Genomic DNA, 16,428 nt, shown 5'->3' with positions numbered 1-16,428 from the left:
GGGAGCACTGTGGGAGGAAGTCTCCCCCTACTCAACACACCCACAAGATTCCCATCTTCTGCCCTCAAATCTGCTCTGCTCAGTCACGAAGCAGAACAGTCCGCCTCATGTCCTCCCAGCCCTACTGTCTGGATGAGATGACCAGCCTGGGTCATGCAGCTGCTGGAGGAAGGGACAGAACCGGTCTCCTGACCCTGAGATGTGTCCACCAGGGCAGGGAACTGTTGTCTCCTTGCCACAGTTATAACAGCCTTTGCTAACGGGTGTTTCTTATCCCACCTGGCTGCCCCGCACACTTCCCTCGTGCCAACCTCTCCTCCACCTCCCCCATCCCCCAAGTCCCCCACCCTCATCCTCTTGCAGACCTGAGCCCTGTCTGCCGCTCTTCCTGGGGCCTCACCTGAAATCTGTGTGTTTTGAAGTCTGGCCACTAGCCTAGCCCAGTGGCCTGCTCATGGGGCTCAGCACTCACCAGAGACTTCTGCTGCTCCTCGGGGCTGCCCTGCTGGCTTCCTGGGTAGCTCAAGGACCAGAAAGTTCTCTCCACTGCACAGCGGAGCAAGGCCAGGCTGGCCCAGATGCAGAGGCAGAGAGGCAGGGGCCAGGAGAGGTTGGGAGGACTTGTTTATTCAAGGCACGGTCATAGCATTAACAAGAAGGTTCAGCATTCTGGCACATTCCTTTAGTGGTGGTGGCCAAGGTTAGCCCACACCCCCTCCCCCCCGACCGGGGGCCCCAGAGGACGCAACGCTGCTGATAGGCACTTTGCTTCCAGGGGCAGTGGAGGGTCAGGCAGGTGGGCATGGGGCCACTGGAGGCCCGAGGAGGGCCCCTCCTGGAGGCTCTAGGCAATACCGGTTCCCGGGCGGCAGCTCCTTCCAGAAAGGATTAAGTCAGGAGGTGATTTGGTGGATGGAGTGGGGTGGGGCGGCTGGGAAGTGGCTGGCAGAGGAGTGGGATGGCAGTAGGTGGGGGGAGGGGGGCAATGGGTGAGGCAGGTGTGTGCTGAGGCAGGAGGTGCCTGAGAGGGCCTGGATGTGGTGGCGGGGGGAGGCTAAAAGATGCCCCCTGCTCCACCGTCCTGCAGTGACCATGGGAGGTCCAGATGGAGCCAACTGCCGTGAGGCTTTGCTGGTTCCCCTAAGAGTGGACTATGGAACCTTCTCCACATGCTCACCACCTTCTCTCAGAGCCAGGCTACACTGGACCCAGGTTCAGAGGGAGAAGCCCCCAGTCATCCCGCCACATTGTCTGCCAGGACTTTTCCCATATGTGGCTTCCACAGTCCGGCAGGGGCTGCAGGGGCTGGGGGCAGGCGCCAGGGAGCTGTGTCCAGCGAAGAAGAGACCCCAGGCCAGCTTCTGGTGTGACCCCCACACCCCATACACCAAATACACATGATGGGGTCGGGCAGGGCCTGGAGCTGGCCACCTCCCCATCATGTGCCAAGCTCCTGCTGGGCCTGACCGCTATGCTGTAACAGCGTACTTTTTCCCCTTGTTGGTTGGTGAAATTCCAGTGGGGAGGGGGCCTGTGGGACCTGGGTGTGTAGGGACCAGGCTAGGACCATTTCCCCTTTATTCCTAGCTGGACAAGGAATGGGAAAGACAGCCTCTCTCCAGCCAACCCAAGCTCTCTGGAAAGACACCCTCATGCCAAAATGTGGGCCATGCCCTGGGGGTATAGCAGTTTCTGCCCATTGAGCACAATTTCTCACCTGCGGTGAAGCTTGGAGCTTCTGGGGCTAGGATGGGGCAAAGGTGGGGCAGGGACAAGGTCTAGGTGATCTGAGTTCAGGGCAGCCATGTGCCTGGGGCCTGGTGCAGGTGCTCAGGTGAGGTGAGCTGGGGGCCGGCCTTCAGTAGGTTGGTGGCAGGGACCCAGACCTTTGGGGGAGGGGGCTGAAGAGGGCCCTGGAGCACACAGACCCCATTCAGCTTGGCTTGTTCTGGTTCATTGAGGCCCCCACTGGCCCTTCTCATGTCCTCCCTGGCTGGGCTGCACGGTGGTCCTGATGAGAGCCCATCCCAGAGGCAGAAGCCGGTTCCCCCCGGCTATGGCAAAGGTGCTGAGTGTCACCATCGCTGTTCGGAATTCAGCTCCCCCAGGTCTCAGGTAGTGGCAGCCCTGGGAGGACAGCCTTGCTTCTCCAGAAAGGGCTTCTCCCTGGAGCACGTGGCCTTCCCCTCCACCACACCCCTGGCAGGCCTGGGGCGACATCACGGTTGAAGCATCTGCAATGTCTGGGCCAGGCCCACACTGGAGGCCGCTTGGGTGGTGTTCAAGGCAGGGTGCAGGGGCAGCCCCGAGAAGGGAGGAAGGGTCCTACTTGGGACGCAGGTGATGGTCAGTCCTTAAGTTTGAAGCATGGGGTTCTTACCCTAACGTACTGCCCATCTTGGCCAAGCTGGGGGCCCAGGCACTCAGTTGGGTAGGAGGCAGGAGATGCTTTTAAGTGGCCACATCTTTGGCTTTGGGGGTCTTCTCTTTAGGCCCTGGGGCTTGGGGAGGTATAGCTGGTTTCCCACCACACAGAGTTTTGGGGAGAAGACCCCCCTTCCATGAATTCGGCTTCTGTCTCACCCCACTTTGTGTTACCCAGCAAGGACTAACCAAGGTTTCCTTCTGAAAAATGCACATGAGTCTCATTTGATGAGCCCTGAGTGAGCACGCTCTAGCTGCCCTTGTAAGAATAGAAAGAAGGGCCTCTGCCCTGCTGCTCCTGGGGACATCTGATGAGGGCAGAGGAGCAGGAAGGGAATGAGTTACCTCTTCTCAGGTCTACGCTTTCAGTTGGCTCTTGCTCTGGTGGGTGCAGAAACTTTCTCTTTACAGATCCCCATGCAGGGAACCCCGTGATGAGGTGGTCCTCCGTGTCCTGTCAATGTGCCCCGTGCACGTACCTTTGCCTCCTCAGACTGCAGGGGAGGAATGGGCCGGGGCTGGGAGGAGGAGCAGCAGCAGAAGCTTCTTGGAAGGGCAGCTGATGCAGAGTGGTGATGACCGCACAGAGCCTTCGGCAGCCTCCTTCTGTCTCCTGTCTTAGGAACACCTTCTCCATCTTGGTCCCAGGAAGGGACCCCAGCATTCAGTCTCTGTGCCGGGGCTCCAGCCACCTCTCTCAAGACGTGGGCTTGCCTGTATCCTCCATCCCTTCCCAGGCTCCTTCAGCACTGCCGAGCACCCCCAGTTCCAGCCGGGCAGCAGGTCAGCACCCCCGTATGGCCCATGGCTGGGGTGGTGGATGTCTCCACTGTGGGCTTCTCAAAGTCTGCAGGAGGTAGTGGGGAGGTCCAGGCCACCCTCCTGCCTCCCCTTGCCAGGCCCTCCCCTGACCCCTCAACAAGTCGCCAGTGGAGGCCTCAGGTCCCGGTCAGTGGTACTGGTTCTGGCCCTCCAGTTCCAGCCCTTCCTGGAACTGGGCCGAATCTAGCTCCCTCGCAAAGCCCCTCAGACCACTCTCTTCTTCTCCCTCTTCCGGCTGGTTGTTCATGGTGCCATAGGTGTGCCTGGCTGGGGAGGAGGCGGGGGTCAGGTTCAACTCCGGTTCTTGCAGCACGGTGGCCACATACAGCTGCTTGGGATAGAGACAGGGGACAGGAGCAAGGTCACGTGGGGGCAAGGCCCTGGGCACACCCTCTCCCCTCATGCCCCACCCCCATCGCCTCTGTCTCCTCCAAACCTTGGAGCCTGCCTTCTTCCCCAGCAGCCTGGGTCCTGTCTGTTCCACCCACCTAATTGTTCTTGATCATTTAATGAGCATCTAGGTGCTCCCAGGGCTGGTTCAGTGGCAGGACTCCCCACTCCTAGTCCACTGCTCCTTTAGAACATGTCCCATTCACTCTCAGTTCCAAGTCAAGCTGCATCCAGGGGAGGTGACGTGAGGCTCCCCTCAGCTGGGGTCTGGAGAGACCCTCTTTCCTGAGCTAGTGCACCTTCTAATACAGCTTCAGCAGCACATTCAGAACTCCCTCGGGGTCTGTCACTGGTTTGGCCTGTCCTCAAGATGTGGAACTGCTAGCGGAGACTTTGGTCACATGACCTGTCACACCCAGGAATGGTCCCCATGCCTGGGACGGCAGCAGATAGAAAAACACAGGATGTACTAGGAAAAAGAGCAATTGTCATCCTCTGAAGTGGCTCTTAAACCATCTCCTTACTTAGAAAATAGGTTATTAGGGAATGGAATGAAACCTTTCCCATAGGAGTTTATTTCAGTGAAACCAAACAGCCCTGGTTGAAGGAACGGTTTTCCTACAAAAGAATCTAGACATTTGCGTGGTGCCAAAGTAAACCATCTAGATGACCTTTTGGTCATAAAGGGGTAAATGTCAACTGAACCATGGAAAAATCCACCTGTCATTCCCCTAATTAGAAGGTCACGACGGCATCATTAATGAATGGGAATTAACAGGATGTTACATCTCTCTGAGTGTAAATTGCAGCACTACCTGTAATGTGTTCTAGCCCCATGTTGAACTTGCATCTATCAAGCCATCAGATCTAACTTCCAGCGTTCAGGAGATCATGGAACCTGTCATAAGACATCATGAACAGCCAGAAAAATCCAGGTGGAACATTGTGCAGGACTGCTGGCTTGGTCTCTCCAAGTCATTTAAAAGGCACTGTGCTAAAATAAAAGGGACATGAAGACCTGAGGCACATGTGCTAGATTTGATATTGGGTTGGACAAGCTCTAAAAGATACTTCTGGAACAATTAAGGCAATTTGAATACGGGCTGGGTATTCAAAGAGATAAAAAATTTATATATATGGAAAAAGATTGTTAACTAAAAATGCAGGTTATAGGCCTGGCGTGGTGGCTCACGCCTGTAATCCCAGCACTTTGGGAGGCCGAGGCGGGTGGATCAGCTGAGGTCAGAAGTTCGAGACCAGCCTGGCCAACATGGTAAAACCCCATCTGTACTAAAAATACAAAAATTAGCCAGGTGTGATGGCATGTGCCTGTAATCCCAGCTACTCGGGAGACTGAGACAGAATTGCTTTAACCCAGGAGATGGAGGTTGCAGTGAGCCAAGATGGTGCCACTTCACTCCAGCCTGAGCAACAGAGCAAGATTCTGTTCCCCCACCCCACAAAAAAAGGTTATAAAACAGTATGTGCAGTATTATTTCATTTTAGCAAAACTATGTAAATCATACATAATTATCTGGAAGAGATACATAGTATATAAATATCTGGAAGAAAATACACTATCAGTGGTCATCTCTAGGTGGTGGGAATATGGACTTTTTATTTTCTTATTTCTGCTTATCCTTTCCCCCTATAATGATGTGCAATGTTCATATAGCCCTGTGGTAATAAGGCAAGATTTAAAAAATAAATCCTAGTCGTGTTTTTTAAAAGCATAGGCTTTAGAGTCAGATGGACCTGGTTCGACCTTTGTCCTGACACTTCCTTGCTTGGTGCCCTGGACTCTATATTGATGGAACTTCTGAGCCTCCATTTGGGGATGAAAATCCCTACTGTGTGGGTTTATCAAAAGATTAAGAGCGAAAACAGCAAAGCGCCAGGCTCATATGATTTCAAAAACTTATTGCTAACAATATTCCAAGAGGGGTCCTTTTGGAAGGGTCCCAAGAAAAGAGAGACTTTCTTGCTTTGAAATCCTTGTGGTCTCTTCATTACGGAAGCACCTACTCCTGTCCCCTCTCAGAGATAATCTGTGCCTGTATGTAGGGTTTTTCAAAGTGAGGCAAACCTGGCACTCCGGTGACTTCTGTCCACTTGCTGGTGTTTTGTCTGTGCTTCTGTCACCATGCACTCACTCCCAGCTCTGCCCACAACTAAAGAAAGCCTTGTCTCCCATAGGGCCCTGCCGCCCACTCCGCATTTCCACCGTGCCGAAAACTGTCTTGAGTCCCCCAAGCTCCGGTCTGTCTCCAGGCCTTCGCACAGGCTGCTCCTCTTCCTTGAAAACTCTTGCCCCACACCCTACTTCACCTGGCACCCCGTATGCCCATTCCTGGGGTCAGATTCAATGCTCCCTCCTCTGGGATGCTTTCACTGAGTGCCAGCCTGGCACCCTTCTTCAGAGCTCCTCCCAGGAGCCCCGGCCTTGGGGCACAGGCTGACCCAGTACCCACCTCAGTGTGTGCATTGGTGGCTCTGCAGCTGCATTTGTGGCAGGGATGCGGGTGGGTGCTTGTGCCCATTCCCCTTCAGGCTGAGCCACTGTGTGAGAGACAGCACCCAGCCTGCAGGCCCTGCACTCTGCACTCTGAGCCAGCCTCTCTGCACACAGACAGGCTCGCTCATTTCGGCGTCCCTGCCTTACCATCAGTGCAGACTTCTAATAGTTCCCTGAAGCTCTGTCTGTGTCGCTCTGCCTGCACCTGTGCCTCAGGGGCAGCCTTTGGTCCTGAGGCCAATCCTCAGCAGGCCCCCCTGCGTCTACATGACCGAGGTCGCTGTGGTCTCGGCCTCCCTGACCAAGTACTTCCTCTCTAGGTGCCTTCCAGACAATGCTGAGTACACGGTGGCTCTTCTCTTTTTCTCACTCTTCATCCAGGACCACGGCAGCATTTGGACCTGGGCCAAGTCCTGCTCCATTAGAGGAGGGAGCCCAGGGGTCCCCCATCTCCTTCCCCATACCCAGAGTGGGCAGCAAAGCTGGCATCCCCCACAATGCCACTAGAGTAGACCATCCCTGCAAGCACCACCCTCCCAACCTGTCCCTGGGACTCAGGACTCACGAGGGAGGTGGGCGTGGAGGAGGTGCTGCTTGGCTCCATGTCAAACACTGTCTGGATCTCCTCCTCCTCGGGCTGCAGCAGGGAGAGGTGGTGGGTTACAGGAGGCCTGCTCTTTGCCCCTCCCCATTCATCCAGAGGAGCCTCAACTCCACACCTGGGCTTCTCACCACCTTGGAACTCAACTCATCTTCTGTCTTTCCAGACCTTCAGCCTGGCAAGACTGAGACCCAGGGGGACAGAGAGAAGGCTGGGATGCAAGGGAGTCCCTTCTGGACTGTTCTATTCCCAAGGGCCATCACTGGGGGAAGTAAGCAGAGCTGGAATTGAAGTTCAAAGATGAGCCTGCTTTGACTCCAGGAGAAGCCTTGACTTCAGCACTGTCGTCTTTCCTCCTGTGGCTTCCCCTCTAATTTGGAAAGTGTCCTACACCAACACAGCCTAGGTTCCTGGCCATTCTCCTTCTCTAGAGTGGACACCTGGCCAACCCAATCACATAATGCTGCTGTATTAGACAGAGTCAGCGGGGTCCTTCACGAGACCCTTCACTAGTGTGGTGCTCCAGCCAGGCGTGGAGAAGGAAGGCTGGGCGGAGAGGGCAGTGGGCACCTGTGCCCAGAGCCCTGGACACAGACAGAGACACCAGAAGCAAAGAGATCCTCCTCCGAGTCCCTCCTCAGGCTCAGTAGTGTGTCAGTCCTTAAAATCAGCTTTCTTTTCTTTATATACATTCATTTAAAAAGGAAACAATTCACTATTATAAACAGAAAACTGTATTTCAGTTGCCATAAGCAGAAAGTTAATGTTAAATACGTAACCATGAAAAATGAAAAATTATGTTGTGATCCACTGGAAATCATTCCAGTGCCCCAGGATAGACATCCATTCTGGGAAATGCTGAGCTAGAACACACAGTTGTTGGCATGGCTCTAAAAGGGCATGGATTGGCTCCCCTCTCCTAGTGATTAGGCTGGGCCCACTGCCAACAACCAAAGGAGTCATGTGGGGCAGGAGCCACCTCCAAACATGGCCGCCTCAAGTTCAAAGCCTGGGGTCTTAAAGGAGAGAAAATGACAATCCCCCCTCTTTTTGAATCATCATCAACTCCCCCGCCAACCTCCTTTGCTCCATCCTCTCTCTTGGCCTCCAGTCCTTGGAGGCTCACAGTTCAGTGGCTGCACTGGACTCACATCGCAGCAGCCTGCAGTTTGGAGGAGGTGTCAGAGGGCAGAAAAGGAGAGGATAGCTGTCTTCTGGATGGGGGCCAGAGCCTAAGCTAGTGCAAGGCATGCATGCATGCATGCACGCATGCACACTGGGCTCCACGCTCTACAGTCAGAGACAAAGGCGAGACCCTTTCATCCTGTGGTGCTATGGGAGCCCAGGCCTGGAGAGTATCCTACAGCTGTGTCCCCCAGGGACCAAGAGAACCAGGAGGAGGGGCAGGCTGGCAACTCACCTCGTAGTCGGCAACCATCCGAAGCTTCCCCAGAAAAATGCCAACAAAGGCAATCACCATGGCAATGAGGAGGGTGGACAGGGAAAAGATGGTGATGGCGTGGAGAGAACCTGCAAAGGAGGAGAAAAAGTCATGGGCAGGAGTCTGCCAGCTGAGATGCCACCCCAACTGGCAGATGCCAGGGACCGTCACAGCACCACTGCAAGGGCTTTGACCTTGCCAGTCCTCCTCTGATAACAACTGGCATCTAGGAGTCTGATACAATAACATCATCCCTTTGCTCTGTTTGAGCAGTTTAGAATTTGGCATCTGTGGAGTCCATGAAAAAATGTTTTAATTGATTTCAGTACCCACTGCAGTGCCCATTAAATGTGTCCTTCCTGACCTGCTGATCACCTCCAACACCATCGTCCCTGGGAAGTCTCTTTGAGTGACTATTTCTGCCAGTGCCCCCAATGCCATCTCTGACCTACACCTTTCCCTGCAAGCCCTTTTGAAGTGAGCATGCTCAGTTTTCTGCGCCGATGGCACAGAGAGGGAATCTAGAAGGTAAAATCACCTACATTACATTTGGGAATATTTGGTCCCTTTTTTACGGCAGCAGTTTTCTAACTAGGTAAATGTTGTTTAAATTATGCTTTACAGCCAAAAATCACTGCTTAATGATGCTTACTGCAGTGTTTTTATAGTAGCAAAAAGTGGCAAACCTCAATATCCAATCATGGAGAACTGACTAAAACTGGTAGACTTTCATGCAACCGCTGAAAGGCACCTACCTGTTCAGTCTTTTAACAACCTAGGAAATTGCTCAGAACATTGTGTTCAGTACAAAACCTCAGGGTACAGGACTGAATGTTACAATATGGACTATCGCAGTTTTGCAAAGTAACAATAGACCAACAGCTCCCTCTCAATGTTCCCACGCCCAAAGACCCAAAGCGCATGCCTGGAAAGGGGGCTGGGAACAAAAGACATCAGGTTCTGGGTGAGATGATGGGTCATTTACATGTTGGTCTTTATATTTTTTCTATTTTTGATGATAAACATGCAGTCCTTTATTCTTAGAAAAAAAGCATTATGGAAAAAATGAAGTCTCTGGGGTGGCACGAAAAGGCTAGCGGGATAAGCAATTGGGGGTGATGGCAAATGGGTAAGCCACATAAATGACTGAGAGTCGACCGTATGGATGCCACCATGGCAGGTAGAGAAAAGAAAACACTGCCTCGGATTGCCTGAGCTCAGGAGTTCGAGACCAGCCTGGGCAACATGGTGAAACCCTGTCTCTACTAAAATACAAAAAATTAGCGGGGCATCGTGGCACACGCCTGTAGTCCCAGCAACTCAGGGGGCTGAGGCAGGAGAATAGCTTTAACCCGGGAGGCGGAGGTTGCAGTGGGTCGAGATGGGGCCACTGCACTCCAGCCTGGGCGACAGAGCGAGACTCCGTCTCTAAAAACAAAAGAAAAAAAAAAAAAGAAAAAAGAAAACACCGTGTCTCCCTTCTCCCACCACTGAGAAGGTTAAGGTCAGGTGTCTGAGGGAAGGGCAGTGGGGTTGGGGGTTGCTGGGGGTTAAGGTGCCTCCAACGGGGAGAAAGCTGAGAGATTTTTAATCTGTGGCCTGCAGGGACTGCTTCTGGGAGGGTGTCTCTGAGCTCCCCTGGGCAGGAGCAGTAGCTGTGTGTAGCTAAAGAGTGAGGAAAAAGCTGGCCCCTACTGCAGGCTCTGTTTCCTCTTCCAGGTTTTTTGGCAACCCATAAAGCCAGGCATCTACCACTGGGCACCAGCGGCTTACGCTTATAATCCCAGCACTTTGGGAGGCCTAGGCCAGGGGATCGCTTTAGCCCAGGAATTCAAGACCAGACTGGGCAACATAGTGAGACCTCATCTCTACAAAATTAAAAACAATTAGCCAGTCATGACGGCTCACGCCTGTAGTCTCAGGTACTGGGGAGGGGGAAGTGGCAGAATTGCTTGAGCCCAGGAGGTCAAAGCTGTAGTGAGCCGTGATCGCGCCACTGCACTTCAGTCTAGACGACAGAGCAAGATTCTGATTCAAAAAATAAAATTAAAAAACAAAACAAAAAACCAGGCATCTTATGGGATCCCAGAGGAAATGTCATGGGAACTGAGCCTCCCAATAGCTGATACTCTAGTTTCCACCCGTCTAGACTTAGAAAGAAGGAATATGAGGTTTCCTTCCCTGAGCGCTGGAAACCCAAATCCACACCTGGGGACCATGTTGGTCCAGGGCCTCCTCTTAGCCTTGAAGCTCAGCTGAGACTCTAATGTAGGCCCTTTAGGCCCAGAGAAGTCACTGGGTGTGGCCAGGTCTGGTGAGCAGCATCTTGCCCTGCCCTGCCTGGGCTTTTCTCCTCTAACAGGGTCAGTGTTAAGGGACTCACAGAATAGTGGGGCAGGTGGAGGTGGGGTCTCCAGGCTGGCTTGGTACCTACCCAACCGCAGGATGGAGAAGAACAGCATCCAGAACAGACCCAAGAGTGGCGCAAAGATGGCCTGGGAGACGGCAGCCATGTGGATCTGCTCGTTCAGTTTGGTGGGTGCAAAGGAGTAGTACATGTTATAGCGATCCGTCAAGTGCTTCATGCACAGGTAGAGCAACCCTGGGGGACAAAGGTGGAAACTTACTCAGTGGCCCCTTCAAGTCTGGACCTTTGTGGCTCCAGTGTCTCCACAGGCCTGAGAAGCCAGATCCACGGCTGTCAGAGTCACAACAACCAAGGATGGGTTGGGGGAGCTCTGTGGTACTGACCTCCGGAGCCAGCAGCTTCCCTTGAGCCCCGAGAACTGACTGTTTCAGCTTGGTGAAGAGTCATTCACTCATGCGTTCATTCAACAAACATCCCCCATCGGCAGCCATCCAACCTCAGCTGCCCTGTACCCCCAGCTTGGCCCTGGCCCTGACACCTCCCTACCACAGGTCTCCCCATGCTCCAGGAGGTGGACTGATGTTGTGAGGCTCAATTCCTCCTCCCCATCTGCGGATGTGCAGCCCTTGGGCATGCCTTGGAGATGACTCACCAAAAGGCACAATGATGGGGCAAGTGATGCTGTACGCCATCACCACGCTGAACACGTTCATCATCCACGCATACTCACGCCCAAACTGGAAGTCTATGGCCTGGTTCTGGGGCAGAAGGCAGGTGTCACCCTGAGGTGGCCCAGTCCCCTTGGCTTGACTACTTCTGTGCCTCCTCATCAGCCTCCTGGCAGCTCAGGCCTGGAGGCAGCCTCCTTTCCAACCCTGTAGACCAAGGTGCCCCACCAACACCCATCCACACCGTCCCTCCCACCTCAACCCCCTTGGTGCTTCTAGCAGGCTCTATCCCTGACACCCTCCCAAAGGAAACTGAGGGCTGTGCTCAGCGGAGAGCCAGTCTGTACCTTTCTGATGTTGACTCTCTCTGGCTCTGATCTAGAGAAGAAGAGGCGGGTGCTGTAGCAGAAGAGTGACCCCAGACGCAGCAGCTCCATGCCTGTGCCAAGTAAAGCTGCCGTGATCACGTAGTTGACAAAGAAGGCGCCGTTGTCTGGCAGGAACACACACCTGGGCAGTGAGGGAGAGGGAAGGTGGCAACAGAAGCCACAGGGAGAGGGAGAGATGTTAAAAGGGAGGAGAGAGAGGAGAGCAGCAGAGGGAATGGGAATCGGAGTGGAGATACAGATACAGACAAGGAGAATAACATTTCCTCTCTTTCTTTTTCTCTGTCTCTCTCCTATAATATATATGTCCCCAACCCAATGAAGTTAACAAGCAGTCCCCTGAGGAGGGAGGGGCAGGGACCACATAAAGCATGGGTGTGTTAGGGGATACATGCATTGGCTTGATCCAAAGCAAGGGTGTCTGAGCCAGGTCCAAAGACTCGGGAGAATCCATGAGTGGGTTTCTGGGGGGTCTGTAAACTAGGATGGGAAAAAATAACATCTTTATTTTCACTAATCTCTAACTGAAATTTAGCATTTTCTTGCATTAAGAATGTGGGCAATATGGCAGGGCATGGTGGCTCACACCTGTAGTCCCAGCACTTTGGGAGGCCGAGGTGGGCAGATCACCTGAGGTCAGGAGTTTGAGACCAGCCCAGCCAACATGGTGAAACCCCATCTCTACTAAAAAATACCTTGAAGGATTCTGGTCCTTGCCTTATAGAGCAAGTTATGGAAGTTTGCATGTCATTTGCAACATAGCTTTGAAAATTGGGATTCTCAACACTTGTTATCACTAAAACAAAAAAATCGAAATTGGCAGAATGTCCCACGTGGTCTGCATGTTGCTTTGTCAATGATCCCCCCTAGTTTAATATTCTTATTCCAATAAGTAATATCAGTTTTTATACTGATGTTTTTAAGACAGTAAAATGTAACTTTAGCTTGCTTATATAAAAAATGCAATATTGGTTGGGTGTGGTGGCTCAAGCCTGTAATCCCAGCATTTTAGGAGGTTGAGGTGGGCAGATCACTTGAGGCCAGGAGTTCAAGACCAGCCTGGCCAACATGGTGAAACCCCACCTCTATTAAAAATACAAAAATTAGCCAGGCATGGTGGCATGTGCCTGTAATCTCAGCTACTCGGCAGGCTGAGGTGGGAGAATCGCTTGAACTTGGGAGGCAGAGGTTGTAGTGAGCCGAGATTGCACCACTGCGCTCCAGCCTGGGCGACAGAATGAGACTTGGTCTAAAAAAAAAAAAGCAATATCTTGTGTTTATAAAGACTGTGTCAAAAATTTGATTTTTAAAATATCTTGATAACTGTAATTCAGTATAATTGTATAATTGGTTTTCTTTGTAATCCATGTATTTTGTGCACATAAAGACATCATTCAGAGTACACGTAAAACTGGCAGAATCAGAATAAGCTCTGTGGATGGACCAGTGTCAATTTCCTGGTTTTGATATTACACTATAGTTACGCACAATGCTTCCATTGGGGGAAACTGGATAAAGGGCTCATGGAACACCCACCCTGCATACAGTTTGGGGGCAACTTCCTGTGACTATACAATTATTTCAAAGATATCATTCTGAGAAGGGGTCCCTGGGCTTAACTAGATTGCCAAAGGGATCCCAGCACAGGAAAGGTAACAAGTCTGCCCAGTGAGGGTGTTCACAAGCATTTGTCTACACTTCTGTGAGCAAATTCAGGTGCTGGACTCAGGGAAGAGCACATATACCCACTCCTGTGTGCACACACAGCAGCCCTGGTGGACACATGGGAGTACTCACTGGAACCTGATGGATGCTTGCTCTAGATAGTAGATGTCAAAGAGCCAGCGGAGAAAGACATCCAAACTAGAAGCAAAAACAAGGCAGGTCTGTTAGTTAGCAAACCTATGAGCTAAGGCTGAGGGTTCAACCATCCTCCCTTGCCCAATCTCCAAAGAAAGACCCTTGCTTTATTCCAGCTAGCCAGTCCACACTTCCCCTCTTCCTTCTTAGTGCTGGGCTGTCCTGGCCCCGAGCCCTTTGGCCTTTCAGCTCAAGGCCACCTCCTCCAGCAAACCTGGGCCAGTTTGCAAAACTGTAAGCAGACATTTCTCTCACAATATTCACTCATTTCTCTCACAGTACTCTCTCCCTCTTCTGAATTTCTACTGCTTTTTGGCTGTGTTGTTCCCATGTGGGGCTGTCAGGCAACTGGTAAGCACGCCTTGTGTCCCCAGCCAGATGATAAGCTCTATGCGGGCCGAACTCATGGCTGACACGTTAGTGTTTGCAGGAAGCCTGGCTCATGCTACACCCATGACAGGCATGGGGCTGTCTTTGAGGAGTGGGTTTGCAGCAACCACAGGCAGGTCTACAGTATCTGAAAGAGGAGGTCTTAACTCTAAGAGAGCCTGGCTAAGAAGGAAGGGATAATTGGAAGTGAGGTACCTGGTCAGTCCCATAGAGGGCAGAATGACTACCATGAACACCAGAAAGATGTAGCACTTGTGCACCATGACCAGATTCTGACTTGATCTAGAAGGAAACAGAGAGATATTCATCAATGGACGTGGCCTAATATTCATCAATGGACGTGGCCTAATAAGAACCAAAGGCCTAACTATGTAATACAGAGGAAGAGAGACACTGATATGGTTTGGCTCTGTGTCCCCACCCAAATCTCATCTTGTAGCTCTCATAATTCCCACATGTTGTGGGAGGGACCCAGTGGGAGATGATTGAATTATGGGGGGTGGGTCTTTCCCATGCCGTTCTCATGACAGCAAATAAGTCTCATGAGATCTGATGGTATTATAAGGGGGAGTTTCCCTGCACAAGCTCTCTTTGCCTGCTGCCATCCACGTAACATGTGACTTGTTCCTCCTTGCCTGCCACCATGATTGTGAGGCTTCCCCAGCCACATGGAACTGTAAGTCCAATAAACCCTTTTTCCTAGGTTAATTACCCAGTCTTGAGTATGTCTTTATCAGCAGAGTGCAAATGGACTAATACAGAGTCCAATGAAACCTCTTTCTTTTATAAATTGTCCAGTCTCGGGTATGTCTTTATCAGCAGTGTGAAAACTGGCTAATACAGACATATGCAGAGTAGAGGTCTGGGCTGGGAAATTGGTTTAATTGTGCATACCGATGCCATCTCCATACACCACTGTGAGCTGTGCTGCATCTGGGAGCAGCAGGAAAGAACAGCATGATCCACTAGTGATGTCTGTGCTGGGCACGGGAAGGGATGGGAAGGCACAGATGTGCCATATAGTTGATGTCTCTGTATTAAAGAGACATTACCAAGAAGACTCAAAATCCCTGCAGTTTCAGTCATCAGTATAAGTCTTGTTCTTGGCCAGAGGAAAAGGCCAGGAAGGATTTCCGTTAGGACAAACCTTTTGGCTGCTGCCTGGTGGAGTAGTAGGAACTTTTGGTGCAGAAAATAACTTTTGAGATGCATGCAGCTTTCAAGCCAAAGTACTGCCACCTGCCCAGGGTATGGCAAATACTTTCTAACCAGTGAGCAGCCACCATAGAACCATCAAGACTAACAAATAGGAATGCTCCTGATTGGGTAAAAGGTTGGCATGGTGTGGGCCATATGTGATGACAGTCATAGTGAGTTTGTGGGCCCCTCTGTGTGGCCAAAGCATTCTATTGACATTCCCACACAAGTCTTTCCTCCTGTGCCTTCTGCATGGAATGCCTGGGACTGCCTAGCTCATGCCTACAGCTCCATGCCTTCAGGATATGGCTGGGGGCTGAGGGAGAAGCCCAAGGAGGGCTTGGCTTTGGCCCCACACTCTTAGACAGTGGCTCTATCTCAGCAACCCAGGGGCCCAGAGTCAACCCAGACCCTCCTTCCAAAGACAGAACACCTGTTGGTCTTTGGGGATGGTTTCAGGTATCAAAACCATCCCTTATCAATTCTCCTTAGGCTAGAGGGGAGGCCCAAGTGCCAGGCTGGCGGGGAAGCCAGGGCAGGGGAAGAGGCTGGAGAAACCACAGGGCTACGAGAGGAGGCCCCCAGGTCACCTGGTCCAGTGGGCCTCGAGGAAGGCGGAGAAGTAGACAATCAGAGGCAGTATCACTGTGAAGCCCCAGAGCATCACCGAGGGGAAGAACTGGGTCACAATTGGGTTCTGCAGGGGGAGAGGGGAGGACGGCAGGAGAGACGTCAATGCAAGCATCCTCTTCCCCTTGCTTCTTCTCCTCCCACTCACTCCCAGGGCTGGCTTGCTCTCCTGGAGGCTGCAAGGGGCCTGGCCCTTCTCACTGGCTTTCCTGGCCAGGCAGAGGCTGACACCCAAGGTCAAGTGGAGTCCCCAAGCAGCTAGGCCTTCTATGCTGAGGTCACTGGAGCGGCAGCCTGAGCTTTCTTGAGTGACTTCCTCCTAAGGCCAGAGCTAGCCAGGAGTGCAACCCCAGCAAATTGCCTTTGCTGTGATGACATGTGAGCGGGGGAGGAGGGGAGGATGGAGGAGTCCCCAGGGAGAGCTGTGGCCCTCCCAGGATGCGTGGGGTCTGGGGCCTATTACAAAGTTGACAAAGGGGAACAAAAATCAGCAGCAGAAGTGGTGTGGCTTGACTTGTGTGTGTGTGTGCGTGTGTGCATGCACACATGTTGACTGTATGTGTGCGTGTGTGTGCATGCGTGTGTGTTGACTTTGTGTGAGTGTGTGCATGTGCTCATGCACATGTGTGTTGTTGGAAATGAGGATGGTGAGAATATGGAAGAAGAGACCTTCTAGGCTCCTAGTAACAGTCTTGAGGCTAAAGAATTTGGAAATGGGCTAGGATCCCTCTGACCT

General features: G+C 52.2%; 1 protein-coding gene across 10 annotated transcripts in view; it reads right to left on the bottom strand.

Moving 5' to 3' along the window:
* Positions 1-607: 607 nt before the first annotated feature.
* TMEM63C (transmembrane protein 63C) overlaps positions 608-16,428 on the bottom strand; it is an 83,535-nt gene continuing 67,714 nt past the window's right edge. For 6 of the 10 annotated variants that reach the window (XM_016926482.4, XM_054666171.2, XM_016926485.3 and 3 more), the window contains 9 exons: positions 15,653-15,759; positions 14,061-14,147; positions 13,413-13,478; positions 11,577-11,739; positions 11,214-11,319; positions 10,628-10,795; positions 8,173-8,282; positions 6,717-6,788; positions 608-3,577 (listed from right to left, as the gene is read on the bottom strand). In XM_016926482.4, coding sequence (XP_016781971.1) covers positions 3,374-3,577; positions 6,717-6,788; positions 8,173-8,282; positions 10,628-10,795; positions 11,214-11,319; positions 11,577-11,739; positions 13,413-13,478; positions 14,061-14,147; positions 15,653-15,759 — 1,083 coding nt within the window. In that variant the 3' untranslated portion in view covers positions 608-3,373. Of the gene's footprint in view, positions 3,578-5,541; positions 6,553-6,716; positions 6,789-8,172; positions 8,283-10,627; positions 10,796-11,213; positions 11,320-11,576; positions 11,740-13,412; positions 13,479-14,060; positions 14,148-15,652; positions 15,760-16,428 lie in introns of those variants that run through there. The other 4 variants (XM_016926488.3, XM_054666176.2, XM_054666172.2 and 1 more) reach the window with 3 other exon arrangements.

This window comes from Pan troglodytes, chromosome 15 (assembly GCF_028858775.2).
Source record: "Pan troglodytes isolate AG18354 chromosome 15, NHGRI_mPanTro3-v2.0_pri, whole genome shotgun sequence".
NCBI classification, from domain to species: domain Eukaryota; kingdom Metazoa; phylum Chordata; class Mammalia; order Primates; family Hominidae; genus Pan; species Pan troglodytes.
The sequence above is the reverse complement of the archived record's forward strand: the minus strand, read 5'-3'. Positions and strand labels throughout refer to the sequence as shown.